The following is a 17,515-nucleotide window of genomic DNA, read 5'->3' as shown; positions in this document are numbered from 1 at the left end:
AAGATCCTCACATATTCAACCTCCTGCCTGGAGGTCCCTACGGAGGACTTGCCGTCTCTCCTCTCCCTCCCCTCCTCCCCCGAGGGGCCCTGCGTGGAACAGGAGAGAAGTGTCCAAATGAGCAAGCCTGTGCCGAGGACAGGCTGGCCCTGGCCTGTTTGTGACTCGGTTTCCTCACCTGTGACACGGGGACAGCAACACCTACTTCGAATGGTTAGGGGAGGACCATAAGCACGCTGCTTGCCCTGGCTGAGACCCCCAACGTACGCAGCCCTCAACGCCACCTGGCCCACCGTGGACAGGAAGCGCCCGCCCTGGAAGGCGAGTTCTAGGGGAGGAGCTGACCTGGGGCTGGGACTCACGGAAGGGGGGTACTGTGGGCGACAGGGAGGTGGCACTCAAAGACCAGGGTGGGCAGCTGGGACAGTGCCCGGTGTATTTGCAGAAAGGCCGGCGGTCAGTGGGGCTGGAGGACAGCACACAAGGGGCAGGTGGGCCCGGAGGAGGGGAGCATTAGTTAGAGGCCTGAGCCAGACATGGGGCCAAGGGGCATCACAGGAGGCCACACAGTGCCCTATACAGTGGGGGACTCACGTGTCCCCCTCATGGCCACACTGGGCCCTACACTGCAACCAAAGAATAGCCATGAAGGTTCCCTCTGATAAACAATGTTGGTTTGTCACCCCACTCAGCACTGGCGGTTGGCAGGGGCTCCTGATGGCAAAACCGATGACCGCTGAGCTCCTCCATCTGTCACCGCTGCCCTGACGCCCCTCCTGGTAACGGCACTCCCCGCAGACCAGGGCCCTGCGGTGGACCTGGTGGCCACCAGGAACGGGCCGGCGCCCCGCCCACCTTCTCAATGTCCTCCAGCGTCCGGTAGTACTTGGCCTCGGTCTCCTGGATCTCCAGCAAGCAGCAGTTCCTCTTGTCGTCCTCGGTCATGCCCATTTTCTGGAAGATGGACACGCAGCGTGAGCCAGGACGCCTGCCAGGCCTGCCGCCTGCTCACCGCTGGGCTTGGTCATGGTGGGGCCACACGGGAGACCGAGGGGCCCAAGGCCTTCCCCTCCCTTTTGCAAATGAGGAAACTGAGGCACGAGGAGGGGATGTGTGAACCTGAGAACTGGTGACAGTGCCGAGGGAGGCTTCCAGGCCAGGGTGAGGCCCTTGCAAGCCACCCCCTCCAGCACATACAGCAGGTGTGACATGCTTAAAGCACCTACTGTGTGCATAGGGAGAGGGTCTGACCAGCTCCCTGAGGACCCATGTCCGCCAACGAAGAGACCATCCCAACATCAGCCAGCTAGTGCCTCAGAGAAAGACACCAATTCCTCAGAGAAAGACACCAATTCCGAGTGTCCACTAGCCTCCAACCAGGGTCCTGTGACGTAGCCACTGGCAGGGGTCACCGGGGGATACGCCTCTGTGGCAGGGCCTGCCCCCACCTCTGAGAGGAACATGGTTTGGGGTGGGACTGACCAAAGACTATGGCCATAGAGGCCAGGAAAGAGGCTGGGGGGGGGCGGGGGCAGGGACAGGGCTGTGACTATTCAGAGGCAGCCACGCTCCTCGGGTCCTTTCAGGCTGAGCAGTATCCGCCCGTAAGCAAGGCTCTGGGGAAATGCAGCTGGGACACACGACAAGACATGTGGACCCGCACACGCCCTAACACCATCCTCCCCCTCCAGGAATGCCCAGGGCTGCTGGAGTCTGCGGGCCCGCAGCTCCACAGGGCAGCACCGGGCACACGCCCCAGGGGCCAGGGTCAGCAGGAGCCCCCGGCTCCGTCCCAGGCGACAGACCCGCTCGGCCTGGAAGCTGCACTGTTCCTCTCAGAGCTTCATGGGGATGCTTCATGATGCCCCTAAAACTGTGTGGAAAAATGGTGCCCGACAGTGTCTCCCGGGGTAGGGGCCCGAGGCCTCGCAGAAGTAGACAAAGAGGACACAGGCAGTGCTTACCTGCATGTACCTAATCTGAGAGCATGGAAAACAAATGACAGGAAAACCCGATTAGCAGCGTCAGCTTGTTATCCAGGCTGCGCGTGGGGAGGTCAGGGAGGGTCGGTGCACTTAGCCGACAGCCTGGGGGATGCCCGCGCCGCCTGGCTGGGCGGGAGGCAGCACTGGGACTGGGCGCATCGCAGTTCTTCCCACGTCTGGACTCTGAGAGCGACACCTGCCATCCCCTGGTTTATCTTCCTTTGTAAAGTCACCATCCCCGTTACCTCCCACTCAGGCTGCTGAGAGAGCTCCAGACGTGACAGGTGATGAAATGAAACCAGCTGTTGTATGTCGAGGGCGTGGCAGGAGGCCCACCTGCCTGGATGGACGCGGCGGCTGGCGGGCACCAGTGCCGAGTGTTAGGACACTGAGCGGAGCAGGGCGTGGGGGAGGGGGGGCAGCTTGTCCCCAGGATACAGGTGGGCATCGCCTCCAGCCCCACAGGCCCCGCCAACAGCCTCAGGTCCACTGTGTGGGCTTCAGGACCAGGGACAGCAGAGCTCTGGGGAATGCCCACCCCAGGGTCTCTGCAGGCCGGGCCCTATGGGGGTCTCGGGAGCTTGTATGAGCTGGGGTCAAGGGACCGTCCAGATAACCACAGGCCACTGCGCACACACACTTACAGGAGGGCCAGGGCTTGGCCTTCCAGCCCCTAACAGACCTCCCAGAGCTGCCCCGCGGCACGGCTGCCCGGGGAGGACAGCATCACCCGAAGCAGACCTGGGGTCACAGCCCCACAGCCCACTCTACAGACTGGGACCCCTCGTTTCAGTGGGGAAGGAAGCCCACCCTCACACCCTTCAGGGCTCAACGAGAAACCCGTTCTTAGGAGCAGGGTTTGGGGGCTGCAAGCTCCACTGTCCAGCGTCTCCCCCGCGCGAGGCCGTTGGGGGCAGCGGGCACCACCCGGGTGGGAAAAGCCTCTTTGAAAGGCCTCACGGGGAGCTGCTCTGGGCTTCTTTGTTTTTCCACCACTAGCTGGTTGCTCCCATGTGAAGGACAACACTGAGATTCCCTTTTTGAGAAATTCCCCCATTTCTTCAGTGAAAGTAAATGGCATCAAAAGCCTCCGGAGTTGGCAAGTGGCACCTCGACTACCTCCTGGAGTTTGGAGGCCCAAGGGGGCTATGGCCCACCCCACCAGGTCCCCATCTTCCTGGCCGGGCCGGCAGGACCCCCACCTTCGGCACAGCAGCTGTGGGCAACACACCCGCACCGAAACCAAGTGGCGTCCGAGAAACTATTAGCCGGTGCCTGCTGGGAAATGAGTACCCTCCCCGCACAAAAGACGCACAGCTGGCGAAGTGCGACAATAGCGGGTCCTCGGTGCCGCACAGAGGGGAGGCCGCTGCGTGCGGTGTGAGACTGAGCTCCAGCCGCAGGCTGACAGCTCCCGGGCGGGAAGGACTCGGAGCCCTGCAGCCTCCGAGGAGAATTCCACGGCAATGCATCAAAGACGGTTGCAATGACAAGTGTCATTCCCGCTCTCCTTAGGAGACTTCGAAGGGCCGAAGGGCCCACAGCAGGCTGGGCCCGGGAAGGGGAGGAACCGGGAAGGGCGGGTGCAGCCTCTGGAGCTCCCTCCGTTCGGGACCAGCTCCCCCTGTGGCCCTGGAGCTGAGGGATCAGAGAGGGCGAGGGCGTGGTGGGGCTTACCATGGGCTGCTGCACCTCCACCTTGATGATGTCCTCGTAGATGTCGTCCCCTTCATCTTCACACGGGACGCAGTCATAGATGTCCTCCCCCAGGTCGTGCTCACTGCAAGGAGGGAAGCGGTCAGAGGGACGGAAAGCGCCAGCAGGAGAGGAGAGGTGTCGGGCCACCTGCCTCCCAGGTGCCTGTGAGTTTAAATCACGCAGCATGCACAGCGTCACCTCGGCCTTTACCTGCCACACTTCAGAAGGACCTACAGTAACCGAGCCCCAACTCCGGCCCTTCAGTAAATGCTGGGCACACACAGCGGAGGCCCAGAGGTGGGACCCTCAGGGGAATCTTCCTACGGTGAGTCATTGGAGCGCCCAGCTCTGGGGCCTGGGCTCCTGCCTCCAGGCCAAGTGTCCTCACCCCAGCCCACAGCTGCAGGGACTCCCCAGTGTGCAGGTCCAGGTGCAGAGCTCACACGGGAAAGCGGCAGAGCCGAGAGGGACCCGCGGCTGCGACGAGCCTCCCCAAACGAGCACCAAGGAAATCACCGCCTAACTTATAATTCAGCGGACCTCTGTTTCAGCTCATGGTCACGCTCTGACTACTCCAGGCTACCACCTCTGCCCTGTAAGACTCAAGTCGTGGGGCACCTCCTCCAAGAGGCTTTCTGGTCACCATGCTTTCACTTGCTGAGTACTTGCAGGCAGGGCTGAGCTCTGAAGCCAGCACTGGGGGGTTCAGAGGAACCCAAGAAGCTATCTACTGACTGTGGGGTGAGGCAGGCACCAGTCCTGCCAGAAGCCCGAAGAGGAGCTGCGGCATCTGAAGGCTGAGGGGTCGAGGAGCTTCCTGGACAGGTGGGACTTGAAGATACTTGGAGGCCCCCCAGTGGGCCACTGGGTCCTGGACAAGGTGTCCGAGGGGTCGAGTCCCTTCTCCACCACCCTCCCCTCTTCCTGGCGCCATTTGTAACTCAGAACCCTCCCTGTGCCCTGGGCAAATAGCATCTACAGGGCACCTGCTGCATTTTAAGTGTGAGCAGAACACCTGACAGTTTTTCACCATTTTTTATTTTTTGCTAAAGTTTCTATAGATTGACATGCAGCCTTAGCTGCACCATGACCAACGGACACCCCGGCATAACAACCATCGCATACAGAGCACTCGCATCTCCCCGCACGTCCCTCTCCTCCCTCAACGGTCCCCTTCCCTCTCCCCAGGAACCGCCCTCCTGGCTGCTCTTCGCCAAAGTTTAGTTCTGTCCATTCCAGAATATTCTATGGCCGGCATCGTGGGTCACTTTGTGCCCGGCTTCCTTCCCCCAGCATCCTGTCTCTGAGATCCATCCAAGCCGCCTGTGTTATCGCCCGGGGCTGATCTATCGCACGAACGCGCCACGACGCGTCACCAGTCTCCTCTCGGTGAACGTCGGGTTGCTTCCATGTTTGGGTTATTGGGAATAAAAGCTGCTACGAGCACCTGTCTGTGCACACGCGTGTGTGTATACGCGTATACTCTCACCGCCTTCGGAAATGAAATGCCCCGAGGAGCGGAGTTGCTGGGCCAAAGGGGGGGCGCGTTTAACTTCGGTAGCCGCCCGGCGTTTTTCCAACGTGGATGCAGGTTGGCGTCCCCAGCAGCCGCTGTCCCTGGTTCTCCCTCGCTCTGGCGAGTGCTGATCTTTTCGATTTTAGCCGCTGGACTGGCTGTCACTGTGGTCTCCCCGACGGCTGACAGTGCTGAGGGCTCTTCCGCGCACTCGTGGTCCTTTGTGTCTCTTCCTTTGCGAACGGCCTGCTCTGAGGCTTTTGCCCATTTCTAAAAATCCGTCGCCCATCTTACGTATTGAATTCTAGGAGCTCTTTACATATTTTGGAGGAAAAAGATCTTTGTCAAATACATTGTATGAACTTTTCTCCAACCTCTGGCGTTGGCTACTTATTCTCTTAATGGTATCTTGTGGTAAGAATCCATTTCTAATTTTAATGAAGCCCTGACTTCTCCAATGTTTCTCTGTGGTGCCCGGACTGTCCTGTGGCCTAAGAAATCCCGTGTCTTGGGTAAGAAATCTTCGCTTTCTTCCATTTTCCAAGGAATTTTCTCCTGTGTTTTCTTCTATGAAACTATATAGTTTCTGCGTCTGTGTTGGTCTCTGATCCATCTAAGATTAACTTTTGTGTGTGGTGTGAGCTGAACACCATGAGATTCACTTTTTCCCCACAGGGATATCCAGGTGCTTCAGAATAATTGGTTGAAAATTTCCTTCTTCCCGCCGGACTGCTCAGACCCCTTCAAATTCTCTCATCTATTCCACCAACCTATTCGTCTATCCTTATGCCGATACCATTCTGTCTTGACTGGCTTCATAGAAAGTCTGGAAACCCGGTAGCTTAAACCCTCTGGCTTTGTTCTGTATGGGGTTGTGTAGGCCATTCTAGGGCCCTTTTGTTTCCACGTCACCTTCACAGTCTTGTCAGCTGGGACCCTAACAGCAACTGTATTAAATCTGCAGTTTAACCTAGGGAAGGCTAACGCCTTAACAATATCTTCCAGTTCATGAGCACACTATATCCTTTCATTTATTCGGGTCTTCTTTAATTTCCCTCAGCAACAACTTGTAGTTTTATGATAGCGGTTTTGGAATTTAGCAAGTCAGGGGCCACTGTGTTTTCAATTTTTTTCTGTCTCTTTCTTCTCCTTCTGGGATGCCAATCGCAGCTGCGGCATTGCCCCCCACGTCTGGGGCTCTGTTCCTATTCTCCATCTTCTTTTCTGTCTGTGACTCAGTGTATAACTTCATGTGACGCCCCCCAAGCTCAACAGCTCCCCCGCCATCTGCAGCCTCCTCCCAGGCTGACCCGGGATTGCTTCAGCTCCGGCGCCCCTCACTTCTAGAAGCTCCACATGGCCCTTTTCTGAGTTTCTATTTCTCTGCCGAGCTCCCCATCTGTTCATTCGTTCGGCGCATTTTTCCCCTCTAAGTTCCTGACCGTATCTATAAAAGCTGCTCACATACCATCTGAGTCAGCAAGGTGGGCGCCCACTGGCTCGTTTTTATTCTATGACTCGCTTTTTCCCGTTTCTCTGCAAGTCTGATGATTTTTATTGGACACTGAACACAATGAAGTGTAGACTGGAGGCTGTGAGTTCTTCTGGAGAGTTACGCTTGCTCTAAGGGACAAGTTCACTTCGTTGGACTCACACAGTGGGCAGCAGCGGAAGTGGCTGCTGAGCTCCGTCTCCAGCTGCTGAATTTTGGGGGGCAAACCTGAGGCTCCTTCCCTGTGTACGAGGTTCAACGGTCAGCCAAAGGTTGAGGTGGATTAGAAGATGCGGAGGTTCAGGCTCTCTGCGGGTCCCCCCCTTCCAGCATTTCCCTAACTTGCTGGCTGCCCCACCGGCATCTGTTTCCTTCCTGCTGCCTCAAGCCAGGGCGCGTGCGGCTGTCCGCGTGGACTGGGGGCGCCCCACGGGAAGGCTGCAGACTCTCCGTCCCAGCCGCAGCGAGCACCTCGCGAGGGAACTGAGGGCTCCTCCAGGCAAGAGTGAGACGACAGTCCCTTCCGCTCTGTGTACTCGGAGAAGAGGCCAGACTGACACCCGGGAGTACCTTCAGGGGGGTCGCCCCACCCGTGTCCACTGCCAAGTTCTCAGCTTGTTTTCGTTCTCAAAAGAAGGACAAGGAACGTGCGTGCGCTCGGCTCCCCTTTTACCCGCCGCTCCACCCGCCGCTTCTAGCTCCCCAGGGCCCCAAGACACGCTGGCCAGGGAGCCGCATCCTGGCATCTTAACTTGGGACAGAACCGTCTCAAAAATGCAGGCACCACCCCCTTCTTCTCTCTCTTCTGCAGAAGGCCTCGTGTCCACGCCTGTTCCAGGCTCTGGGGAGGCAAACTGCCGGCCTCCCGCCGTGGTGGCCGAGCCGCTCCTCTCTGGGCCTCCACAAGGCACAGAGCCCGGGAGCCCCGCTTCCGACACGAAGAACCGTAGGTTCGCGCATATTACTCGAAGTCACAAAACAGGAGCCCAAACATTTCACTTTGCGTATGTTCCACGTTATGGGAGAAGGGGAAATAAAAGAATCGGCAAAGAAGTGATTATTTTAAGTTAAAAGTATGAAAGTAATTAGACTTTTGTGAAACTCAGCAATGAAGACGAAAACACTATCACATTTGATTGGTTAAATCAATACCTATCCCTAAGACCAATTCTGTGCCGGTAACTTATCGGGTCCGGGGACACAGAGATGGCGCAGGCCTGCCAGCTCTGAGCCCAGAACCTCACAGGGCAGGCGGGAGACTTGACGGGGCCGAGTCACGTCTGAGATGCAGGTGCTTCTAGAACGTAGCAGTGTCGTTCTTGGGGTGGTGACAAGCTCTGGTTCCCAAAAGTTCTGCTTCTTCGGCCCACATGACAATCCACGGCAACCTTGATTTTCTCCGAACGTGAGTGTCCTGGGTGGGGCAGGGGACAGATTACAAGCCCCGGGCATCTGTTAAAGCAGATTATTCATGTCACGGCCATCTGGGCCCAGTGCATCCGACAGCCGTGGCCGCTGGAGGGAGGAAGAGGAAATGGCAGGTGTGGGGTTGGGGGAGGGGTGCATAACAAGGTCCCCGGTATCTGAAGGGTCCTGGAGTGCAGCGCTGAGACCGGGAGGGAGGCGGACTCGATCGTGCAAGGCTCCGGCATGATGTGTCCAGCTGAGACTGGCATCCAGAACCGGGCATCCAGAACTGTAGCCAGGCCCACGTGCTCCCTGCACACACTCCCACGGGGGGGCAAGGCTGCTGTGCAGGTCCATCCGCGCCCAGTACACTTGACCCAATGCCCAGCCCAACCTCCCACGGCCCTTGCACAGGACCCCAAGGCCCTGCAAAATTCAAAGGTGCTTCTGTGACACCACAGCGCGGCCTGGTCTGACTGCACTGACTCCTCCTAACTGGCCTCTGGTGACCGCACAGATGGCTTTGGGAGGCTCCAAGTCATCGGAGACCATATTTCATGGAAAAAGTCAGCGTCCCTGTTGTCCTGGACGGGGCACATACAGGGGTGGGTCAGCGCTGCACCAGAGATGGTCCTGATCGCTCTCCAGGCCAGGCCCGGGCAAGGGGGTCTCTTGTCTGTAGGAACTGGAATCTCCCGCTAGTGACCCCTAAGGGTAAGCTAAGGAGTCAGGTGGGTCCAGGGTGGATCCCAGGTGAAGGTAGAGACGTGGCCGCCCAGAGCAGACGCGCCTCTTAGGCCAGACCCACACCACGCAAGGCCTCGGGCCAGCCCCTGCTCCGGAAGCCGAGTGGACGCCCGCTCAGCAGCCCCGTCAGCGACCCTGCCCTCCGCCTTCTCTCTGTCCCATCCTTTCTCTCCTGCTGTTTCCCCGCAGGCAGCTGCGCCGACAGATGCTAAATCCCGACAATTATTTTAGTCTTCACAACAGCCTGAGAGCCTCCAGGAGGGGCCTGAGCACAGCCTGCTGCCCTCCAGACACGGCAGAAACCCACCCCTCACCTCCCGCCCGGACCCCGAGGCCTTGGGCCCCACAGCCTCGCCTGGCGTCCTGATCTTGTTACAGAAAGTCAGCTGCTCACAGAGGACCACCACCCCCCCCACCGCCACCTACAGAAAATCAAAGAAAAGCGAGCCAGCTCTCAGCTTTCTGCCTCTGGCGCGCCTGTGCTCAGGGTGAGACGAAACCTCACTGTGACAGGCACGCTGTGAGTTCTGGTCCCGGGCCGTCAGGGGCTGCCGGATGGCTGGGAAACAGGACACCAAACCACCATTAACTTGTTACTAGGAAACCCATTTGGACATTTCCTGACCCCAGTCGACACCATTCGGTGGGGGCAGCAGAGAGGGGGCTCCTGAGGACCCGAAAAGACAGGCTGTGGGCCGGATGGTCTGCAAACAAGGAACCGCTTACATATTAGGGAGCCTGGCCTCACACGACCTCGGCACACCCTCTGAGGGTGGGGTCACTCTCCCCACAGGTAGGAAGCCAGGGCCCAGGGAGGACAAAGCCATTTAGGAGCACACCTAGGCAATACCACACCACCAGATTCCCAGAGGGATTCTCCCTCAGCCACAGAAGGGCCTCTCCAGCATCAGGCTGGGTCACAAGGCGAGGCCCAGGGGAACGTCCAGGGCCAGAGCTGCAGACGGTTCAGGGTTCCCACCCTCTTCTGTTGTGGAAAGCATGCTGTGTGATCTCACCAAGTCACTGACCCTGTCTGAGCTTTCATTTCCTCTACTGCAAAATGGGGGCAGGACCACCCACTCTGCGGTATTGTTGTGAAGACTGAGATGATAGGGAAAAACCCAGGCACAGGGCCGGGCACCCAAGGGGACCCACTGAGCTGCCCCTGAGACCGCTGCTCGGGTCCCTCCATAGAGGAATAGCAAATGACTCAGGACCTCACCCCATGGGCACTTCCTCTGCCACAGCTGGCAGGGCCCAGGCAAGTTCTCTGCCCTTTCTATGCTCTGTTCCCTCAAGGACAACCCTTATGGGAGCTTACCTGGGTGTGGGGGGGCACAAATACAGGAAGACAATAACACAGTGACAGAGATAGTCCTGGTGTACCTTTTAATCCTCTGGAGAAGGGGCACTTCATTCAGCCTGGTTAGGGCTGGGGATGACTTCTTAGAGGAGATAACTCTGGGCTAGGTTGTGTAGGATGAATAGGAGTTTGGCAATCAGTACAGCAGATATATAAAGACAGGATTTTTACAATGAAACCTAGTATCTTATGCTTATTCATTTTTAAGCAATACATCTTAAGTGCCAATGTATGTCAGGTCTATGCTGAACACCGGGAAACGACGTAACAAAAAGGCCTGGTGTTGCCCTGGTCAGAGTGCTCCGTGGTTAGTGTCGGCCCTCGGACTGAAGGGTCCCGTTTCAATTCCAGCCAAGGGCATGTACCTTGGTTGCAGGTTCGATCCCAGTCCCGGTCAGGGCTCATTCGGGAAGCAGCCAATCAACATGTCTCTCTCACATCGATATTTCTCTCTCTCTCTCTCTCCCCCACCACCCGGGCCACCCTCCCCTTCACTCTCTCTAAAAACCAATGAGGGAAAAATATCCTTGGGCAAGGGTTAACAACAACAAAAAAGGCCTGGTCTTTATCCTCATGGGCTCCCAGGGGACAGTATGGGGAGAGGGATTCGGAGAGCCCCGTAGAAGACAGAACGCGAACCTCTCCCTCTGGCCACAGCCCAGCTGGGTCCTGTTCCATCTGGAGAACCGCAAGATGCCTGCCTTTAGAATTCCCCTCCACTGGCCTCCCCACCGTCCCCACCTGCAGAGACTTTGTGAAACGGGACCACAGAACCACTGTGACCACCTTGGTCGGGAAAGGCCCGGGTTTAGCGACGTGGTAAAGATGAGAATTCATAGAAGTCCACGCAGCTCTGCTGGCCCGCATGCATCTGAGCTCCGCCAGGACGGAGTGGCAATGGGGCGTCTGCCCGCATTCATTCAGGGAGACAGCCCAGCCGACCGCAAACAAGGTGGCCCTGTCGGGGACGGACCGACCGTGGGAGAGCAGAGGCCTTTCTGTGTCTAGCTGTCACCTCCTTACCAGCCCAGGGCCAGGGCGCCCGGCTCAGGAAGGTGCCCGTGAGCAGCCAGGTGGCCGAGCAGGGGAGGGCGACCGCCAACACCTCCGCTCCGGGGAGGGGCAGCCTCACAGGGCTGGGGCTCGTTTGTTTTAAAGACTTTCTGTACCGTCTGTTTTCAAATGTGTGTCCTTTGGAAAAGCAATCCTCTGGGGAGAACATGAGACGTCCCCAAACCCTGCCCCGCCCCCGGCCTAATCCAGGCCTCACCGGTGGGCATCCTCCACCCGCCAGGGTCTCCTTGCGACACTGAACTTTCATGCCAGGTGGACCGAACATACCTGGACTGGAGGTAGTTTTTTAAACAAACCTTGTGGCCAGGAGAGGCGGGCAGGGGAGGACACCGGGGTGGAGATAAGCTGCCACTCGGGAGAGGGTCACAAGGCAGAGCGACTGCTCCTCGTGCCCCGCGGGGAAGGGGCCTGCACAACGGCCTCGGCCTCCAGGCCAGGCAGAGAAGGGTGGCCTGCAGCCCCCACCATCACCTGTGCCCCCTCCTCACTCCCCAGGGACAAGGGAATTGTCCAGCGCCCCACCAAAGGCAGCATCCACTCAGAAACTCCTACATTTTATGCACCTTAAAAAATTACCCCAACGATGCCAACGGGGCACGTTTCAAGCTGAGGTCGTTTCACGGCGCAGTAAAGCACGAGCTACCCATCCACGGAGAATCCTGCCCCGGCCATTTCATGTCACACTTGTTTAAGCCTGGAAACCACTCCAACTCCCAGGAAAGCAGAACTGGCATCTCAAAACCATGAATCCTTCTGCCTGGAAGGGACCCCCGTACCACCCAGCTGGAGCTTTCACTCCAGCGATGGGGAAACTGAGGCTCTGAGGATTTAATGCGCCCAGAGGAAGACAGAACACCGTGAAAGCCACGTGTGGCGGCCAAAGCTGAGGGGGACACAGCTTTGTCATCAAAGGCCTGCATGACAGTTCCCTCTCCAGCCAGCAAGACTGATGTCATAGCAGCCTCGGCACACCCAGGTGCTCTCCGCCACTGAAGACACCCCAGTTGGGAGGCGGCAGGGGTTCCCGCGTGGACCGTGCCTTTTTGGGGTGGAGGGAAGTCCTCCCGTGAGTCCCAGGGAGCTTCGATAATTCTGATTTCTTGCAAACCCCATGAGGTGTTGCAAACCATGCTGTACTTCCACAGGGTGATGCTGAGCCACACCTCTGAGATGGGAGCTCCAGGTCCTGGGCAGGTGGTCCCGCCTCACTCTCCTGCCTCACCCTACTCCCTACACCTCCTGCTCTCTGGAGCACTGGGCCCTGCCAGGCCTCTGCAAGACTGCTCCTTCTGCTGGGGTGCCAGCCCTGCTCTTCAGCAGTTCCTACTTGGGCTCCAAGGTCTAGTTGTCACCTCTTCTGAGAAGCCTTCCCTGATTGCTGAGCTGGCATTTACCCAGCCCCACTCTGGGCTCCCACTGTGTCATGTTTCTGTGTGCAAACTCCCTCCCAGCCCTGGGCAAGGAGCTGCCCCAGTTCAGGCACCTAACCCCAGGCCGGCCCAGGGCTAGGGCAGGTATGAGACAGGAGGAACAGCACCCCCAGGCTCCCAGGAGCACCTCAGAATGAAAAGAGGTTCTCAGGGAGGGATAAAACATATGCAAATGCAAGGCATTAATCACGAGAGCAATTTAGAAATAGGCCTCCCAGTTTGCTTGATAAAGCGTTTTTAAGTGGCATTATTTTGTGTTAATTTTTTCAACCAGCTGCTGTCTTACTCAATTATACATTATTCAGTGGCATCAAACGTGAGCTTAGAGCCCTTGAGAACATCATCTTAGCCCAGTGTCATCAGTTCAAACACTGGGACTTCTCCAGCCCCTGGAGTCACATTCTACATCCAAGACCCACGCTGCCCAGATGGGCCACTACCCCTCCCGCGGCTGTGAGCTCCCAAAGTGGCAAGTCCGACTGAGCTGCGCTTACAGTTATAGAGCATGTCGGCTACTCCCTAACGGTCCGTGTAGTGATTATGTGTCGAGCTAGATAACAGTCTGGATATATTGGGTTAAATAAAAATATATTCTTAACATTAACTTCACCTGCTTCTTTCGTGTGTGATTCTCTAGATGACACAACCACAGCCACAGTCATGGTAAACCGGGGCCAGGCCACTGTCCCTGCATGAGCACTCGTGGTGTGTTCTCTGGGGCTGTGCTACCGGCAATGTCCCTGGCGATCTTCCCAACTGTTCCCCAAAAAAGATACAGAACAGGGAAACCGAGGCACAGAAAGGTGGGAAACTTGCCAGAGGCCACACATATAGGACATGACAGAGCCAGGGCTCCTGGATTTGTCCAACAAGAGTCTTGGTGGCTTGGGAACAAGGTGTGGTGGGAGCAGGACAGACAGACTCCTGCTTTGGGTGGGTGGGAGGCGGCTTTCACTGAGGAGCTGTGTCTGGTGGGCGTCTCTCCTCTAGCACTCGCCCCTCTTACAGCCCCCACTCCCACCGCCCGGAGCTCAGGGTCCTGGCAGGCAGGGGGGTATCTCACTCCCCTTTATATTTCCAGCTCCTGGAAACACAGAAAGTGCTTAGCAACCAGCTGGCAACTGAAGAAATACACGACTGATTTAATGAATGAACGAATGGAAGCCGACATCAGGGCACTCGCCATGGCAGTCCCTCACCGGTGCCCCAGGAGCCACACAGGTACCCTGCGTGGCAGAGAGACCTGCATGTGGCTCCCGTGTCTGATGGTCCCCAAACAGCTGTGGAGCATCAGGTCTGGGTGACTTCTGACACCTGGCCAAGAGCCCAAAGGAAAGAACAAGCAGGTTCTGTTCAAAATGTCACTCTCTGGCTCCTGGCCGCTGGGATGAGATCGGGGCCACTGCCCCAGCCCCAGTCTCAATGGACACAGCCACATTCTCTCCCCAGCCACCACCAGGTGAGAAATAGCATTTCTGTTTGCCTTGTAAACTGCCGTAATGGATAATATCAACCCCAGGTCCACGGGGACAGGCTGCTAGGGAATCTTGCTACTCAGTGAAAAGAGAAGGGGGAGAAAAGCATGAAAAATTTATTAAACTGGAGCCGCTGGGACCAAATCGCAAGTTAAAGACTCAGATTCATCCCATCCCTACAATTCATGATTTATGTTTGCAATAACGGCAGCCGTAAGGAACTCATTGGATTAAACGGCCCGCTCTTAATGTCAGGGAATGATGTTCCCGAACTGTGCGAAGCCACGCATCCCCCAGCCTGGCTTTTCCGTCCAAGAGGACTTATATCCATTTTGGTTCGAGAGCTCAGTCACTCGGGAAGGGGCAGAGAAAGGGGACATGGGCGCCCGGCTTGCTGCTGCCTGACTCACCGCGTAGGGACCCCCAAAACTGACCGTGCACCACAAGCCAGCGGGGACAAGTACACAGGGTGGCAGCTGAGAGGAGGGTTCCTGGCTGGTTCTAAGGAGGTTATTTCCTGCCATGTCTCAGCTGCACGAGGTGCCCTCGGTCTACTGACCACCAAGGAAAGTTTCCGGAGAGCATCGACCCCCAACCTCAGGTTGGTGACTTGGAGAAATGGCAAATCATGATGGACCGCACCCTTAGCGCTGGACAGGGAGCTTGCCAGGCTCTGGGGGGGTTCCAACTTTGCATGGCAGAGAGGTTAGGGCACAAACTTGGGGTCAAATTGCCAGCTGAGTGACATGAACCAGGGCTTCCCCTCTCTAGGCCTCCATTTCTTTATCTGTACAATTGGGGCACTGCAGAACAGACTCACAAAGCACTGGGGCAAAGGGATACACAGGGATAAGGTCCCAGCGGTGCCCAGCCCTGTAAAGGCTCTGTCACTACCACCTGGGGCTTGCCGCTGCCACGTGCACACGCCCACACTGCTAGACCTGAATGGGGTGCTCATGATAAAGACGCAGGCCTGACCTCAGGCACCGCCAGTCTATGGGAGACAGGCATTTAACCACCTAATCACAGTGCACCCATGGAAGCCAAACAGGGGTGTGGATGCTCTGCAGGGTGGGGGTGCAGTAGGAGGGGTTTCCCAGGGGGGAGACACTGAGACCCAGATTTGGCAGATGAGAAGGGACTCCAAGGCGGAAAGCACCGGGAAGGGGGGGAGGGGGCTGCGGGTTCTCATCCTTGGGGGACCTCCTTCCAGCAGAGCCTCTCTGAGCCTCGGTTTCCTCCTCCTACAGGTGGGTGAGCTGCTCCTCATTCAGCCCCACCCTCAAAGGCCCTGCGTGTTGGCGTGAACCTGAGTCATTTTCTAAGTCCCCCTCTGATTCTCGGGACTGGTCAGGGAGGGCAGTGACATCCAGGCAGGCTGCTCCAGGCCCTAGCTGCACCCAGGCCCCATTTCCCCCCTCCAGGTTGCTCTCCAGCCCTCTAATCCACATGGGGTCGACCAGACGCCCCAAAGAGCTCCATGATTCCCAGTGGGGTCACTGCAGGGCCCTTGCCTGCCCAGGCTCAGGAACATGGGCTGGTAAGCAGCTATTCCCACCGGTATTTCATTCACATAATCACAGGAGATCAGGCTGCCAGAACAATGCTGATGTCTGATTTTTGAATGACTCTAATTGTTTTAAGTAGACAGCATCCTGCAAAAGATATCTGCCTGACTCCACACCCCAGAGGCAGCGGGCATGTGAGGGTGGGCATGACCATAGTAAACACTGGCTCTCTCCCCAGCCTGCACTATAGAGTGAAGAGAGAGATGTTAAGAATCTTAACAGAAGAAATAGCCATTTATCTGGGACCCAAAAAAATCTGCTGTCAAATAGGAACGAGGCTCCCCGTCAGCAGGAAGCCAGTGTAGGGTTCTCCGCCTGGCCTAAGGGCAAAAGCTAGCCAGGTCTGGAGCCACCAGGGGCCATCCCAGGGCTGAGCAAACCTATCACTTCTGCGGCTCAGGCTCCCCTGCTGTAGGACGGGGCACCCCGGCCTCCTCCATCCACTGCCCCTTCAGGGAAGCTGCCTGGCCCAGCCCTGAGCAGGAGGTCACACAATCCCACCCCTGGCCACAGATGATCCCACAGAGCCAGGCAACCTCTTCAGGGTTCTTGTCGGTCTCTGGGGCAGAGAGGGGCTCCAGGCCTGTAAGGTGAACTAGCCCAGGATGGATGGCCAGCCTGGGCTGTGTGTGGCTGCACAAGGACATTCTCAGAGAGAGGAAGCAGACACAGAGCACCTCAAAGACAGGGCCTCCCAGAGAAGGGACACACCCCTGTAGCTTCAGGTGACCTGGTCTCAGCCCCACGCCTGCCCTGTCAGGCCACGAGGCAACCCTGAGCCCACACACTGCCGCTGCTGTGGCCCGTGGTCCAAGGGCCCCAGTTCTGGAAACGCCCACATCCCCCAACACAGCACCCAGGGGCCCAGCCCGGCCCGGCCCAGCCAGCTCTCTCTGCAGCTCTGCAGGAAAGGGCCTCCCTCCCTCCGTCCGTCCGTCCAGTCCGCCTCCCCCGGTTCCTTACTCAGCCAGCTCCTCCAGGCTGCGGTAGACGTCATCATCGTTTTCTGCCGTCTCCTCGGAGGGAAAAGGCCTGTGGGAGGAGAGACAGGAGTGAGGTGAGCAGGTCTCCGTCAGCCATCGCGGGCCCCTGGAGTGAGAGCCCTGCTTGGCTCTGCCGTCATGAGACTCTCTAGGAGACAGAGAGTGGGCTGTGCATCCACACTTATCTGGGTTTGAAACTATTCCCATGAAAATCTTTTCCCATGAAAATCTCACAATTCTGTATCTGGGGGATGCCCAGGGTCCCTGTCCACTCTGTCATCCCAGGATGCATCTGGGAGGAGAGAAAGGGTCGGGGTCAGAAAGCTTTCCTGCTGTGAAGAGGGGGCTCACAGGCTGTGGTCTTCAGGAGACAGGTGTCCATCCACCTGGGTGGCTCAGAACCCGGAGGGATAACTCACAGGGAGGGTGGGAGGAAAGGGGGTTCATTGGCAGAATGTGAGGGGCTCAGCAAAATGAAACTGGGCCTGACTCCTGAACACAGGGGTGGGCCCAGCCCCCACTGCCCAGCTGTTGGGGGCCAGCAGGTGCAGGTGATGATTAGAGGCTCACCAGGTTCAAGGGCCAGGTTCAAATCCCAGCCCTGCCCTTCCTGAGTCTGCGCGTGCACGTCTGTGAGGTGGAGGGAATACAGAGCCCTGGGCATGGCCAGGGTCAAAGGAGAGCACTCGGGCACGGAACCCCCACTGCCTGCACCCAGCACATGCTCGCTGGGAGGGGGTGAGCCCCTCAGTCTGTCACCCCTCAGTGTCATTTGGG

General features: G+C 57.7%; 1 protein-coding gene across 2 annotated transcripts in view; it reads right to left on the bottom strand.

Moving 5' to 3' along the window:
- The window catches only part of VAV2 (vav guanine nucleotide exchange factor 2), a 113,563-nt gene that overhangs the window by 30,358 nt on the left and 65,690 nt on the right, over positions 1–17,515 (bottom strand). For both annotated transcript variants that reach the window (XM_087822970.1, XM_087822972.1), the window contains exons 4-6: positions 16,719–16,787; positions 3,663–3,765; positions 856–954 (exon numbers count right to left, since the gene is read on the bottom strand). In XM_087822970.1, coding sequence (XP_087679096.1) covers positions 856–954; positions 3,663–3,765; positions 16,719–16,787 — 271 coding nt within the window. The remainder of the gene's footprint in view (positions 1–855; positions 955–3,662; positions 3,766–16,718; positions 16,788–17,515) is intronic.

The sequence above is a fragment of the Miniopterus natalensis genome, chromosome 12 (genome assembly GCF_054644295.1).
Source record: "Miniopterus natalensis isolate mMinNat1 chromosome 12, mMinNat1.hap1, whole genome shotgun sequence".
Lineage (NCBI taxonomy): Eukaryota > Metazoa > Chordata > Mammalia > Chiroptera > Miniopteridae > Miniopterus > Miniopterus natalensis.
This window is presented reverse-complemented; position numbering and strand designations above follow the sequence as displayed.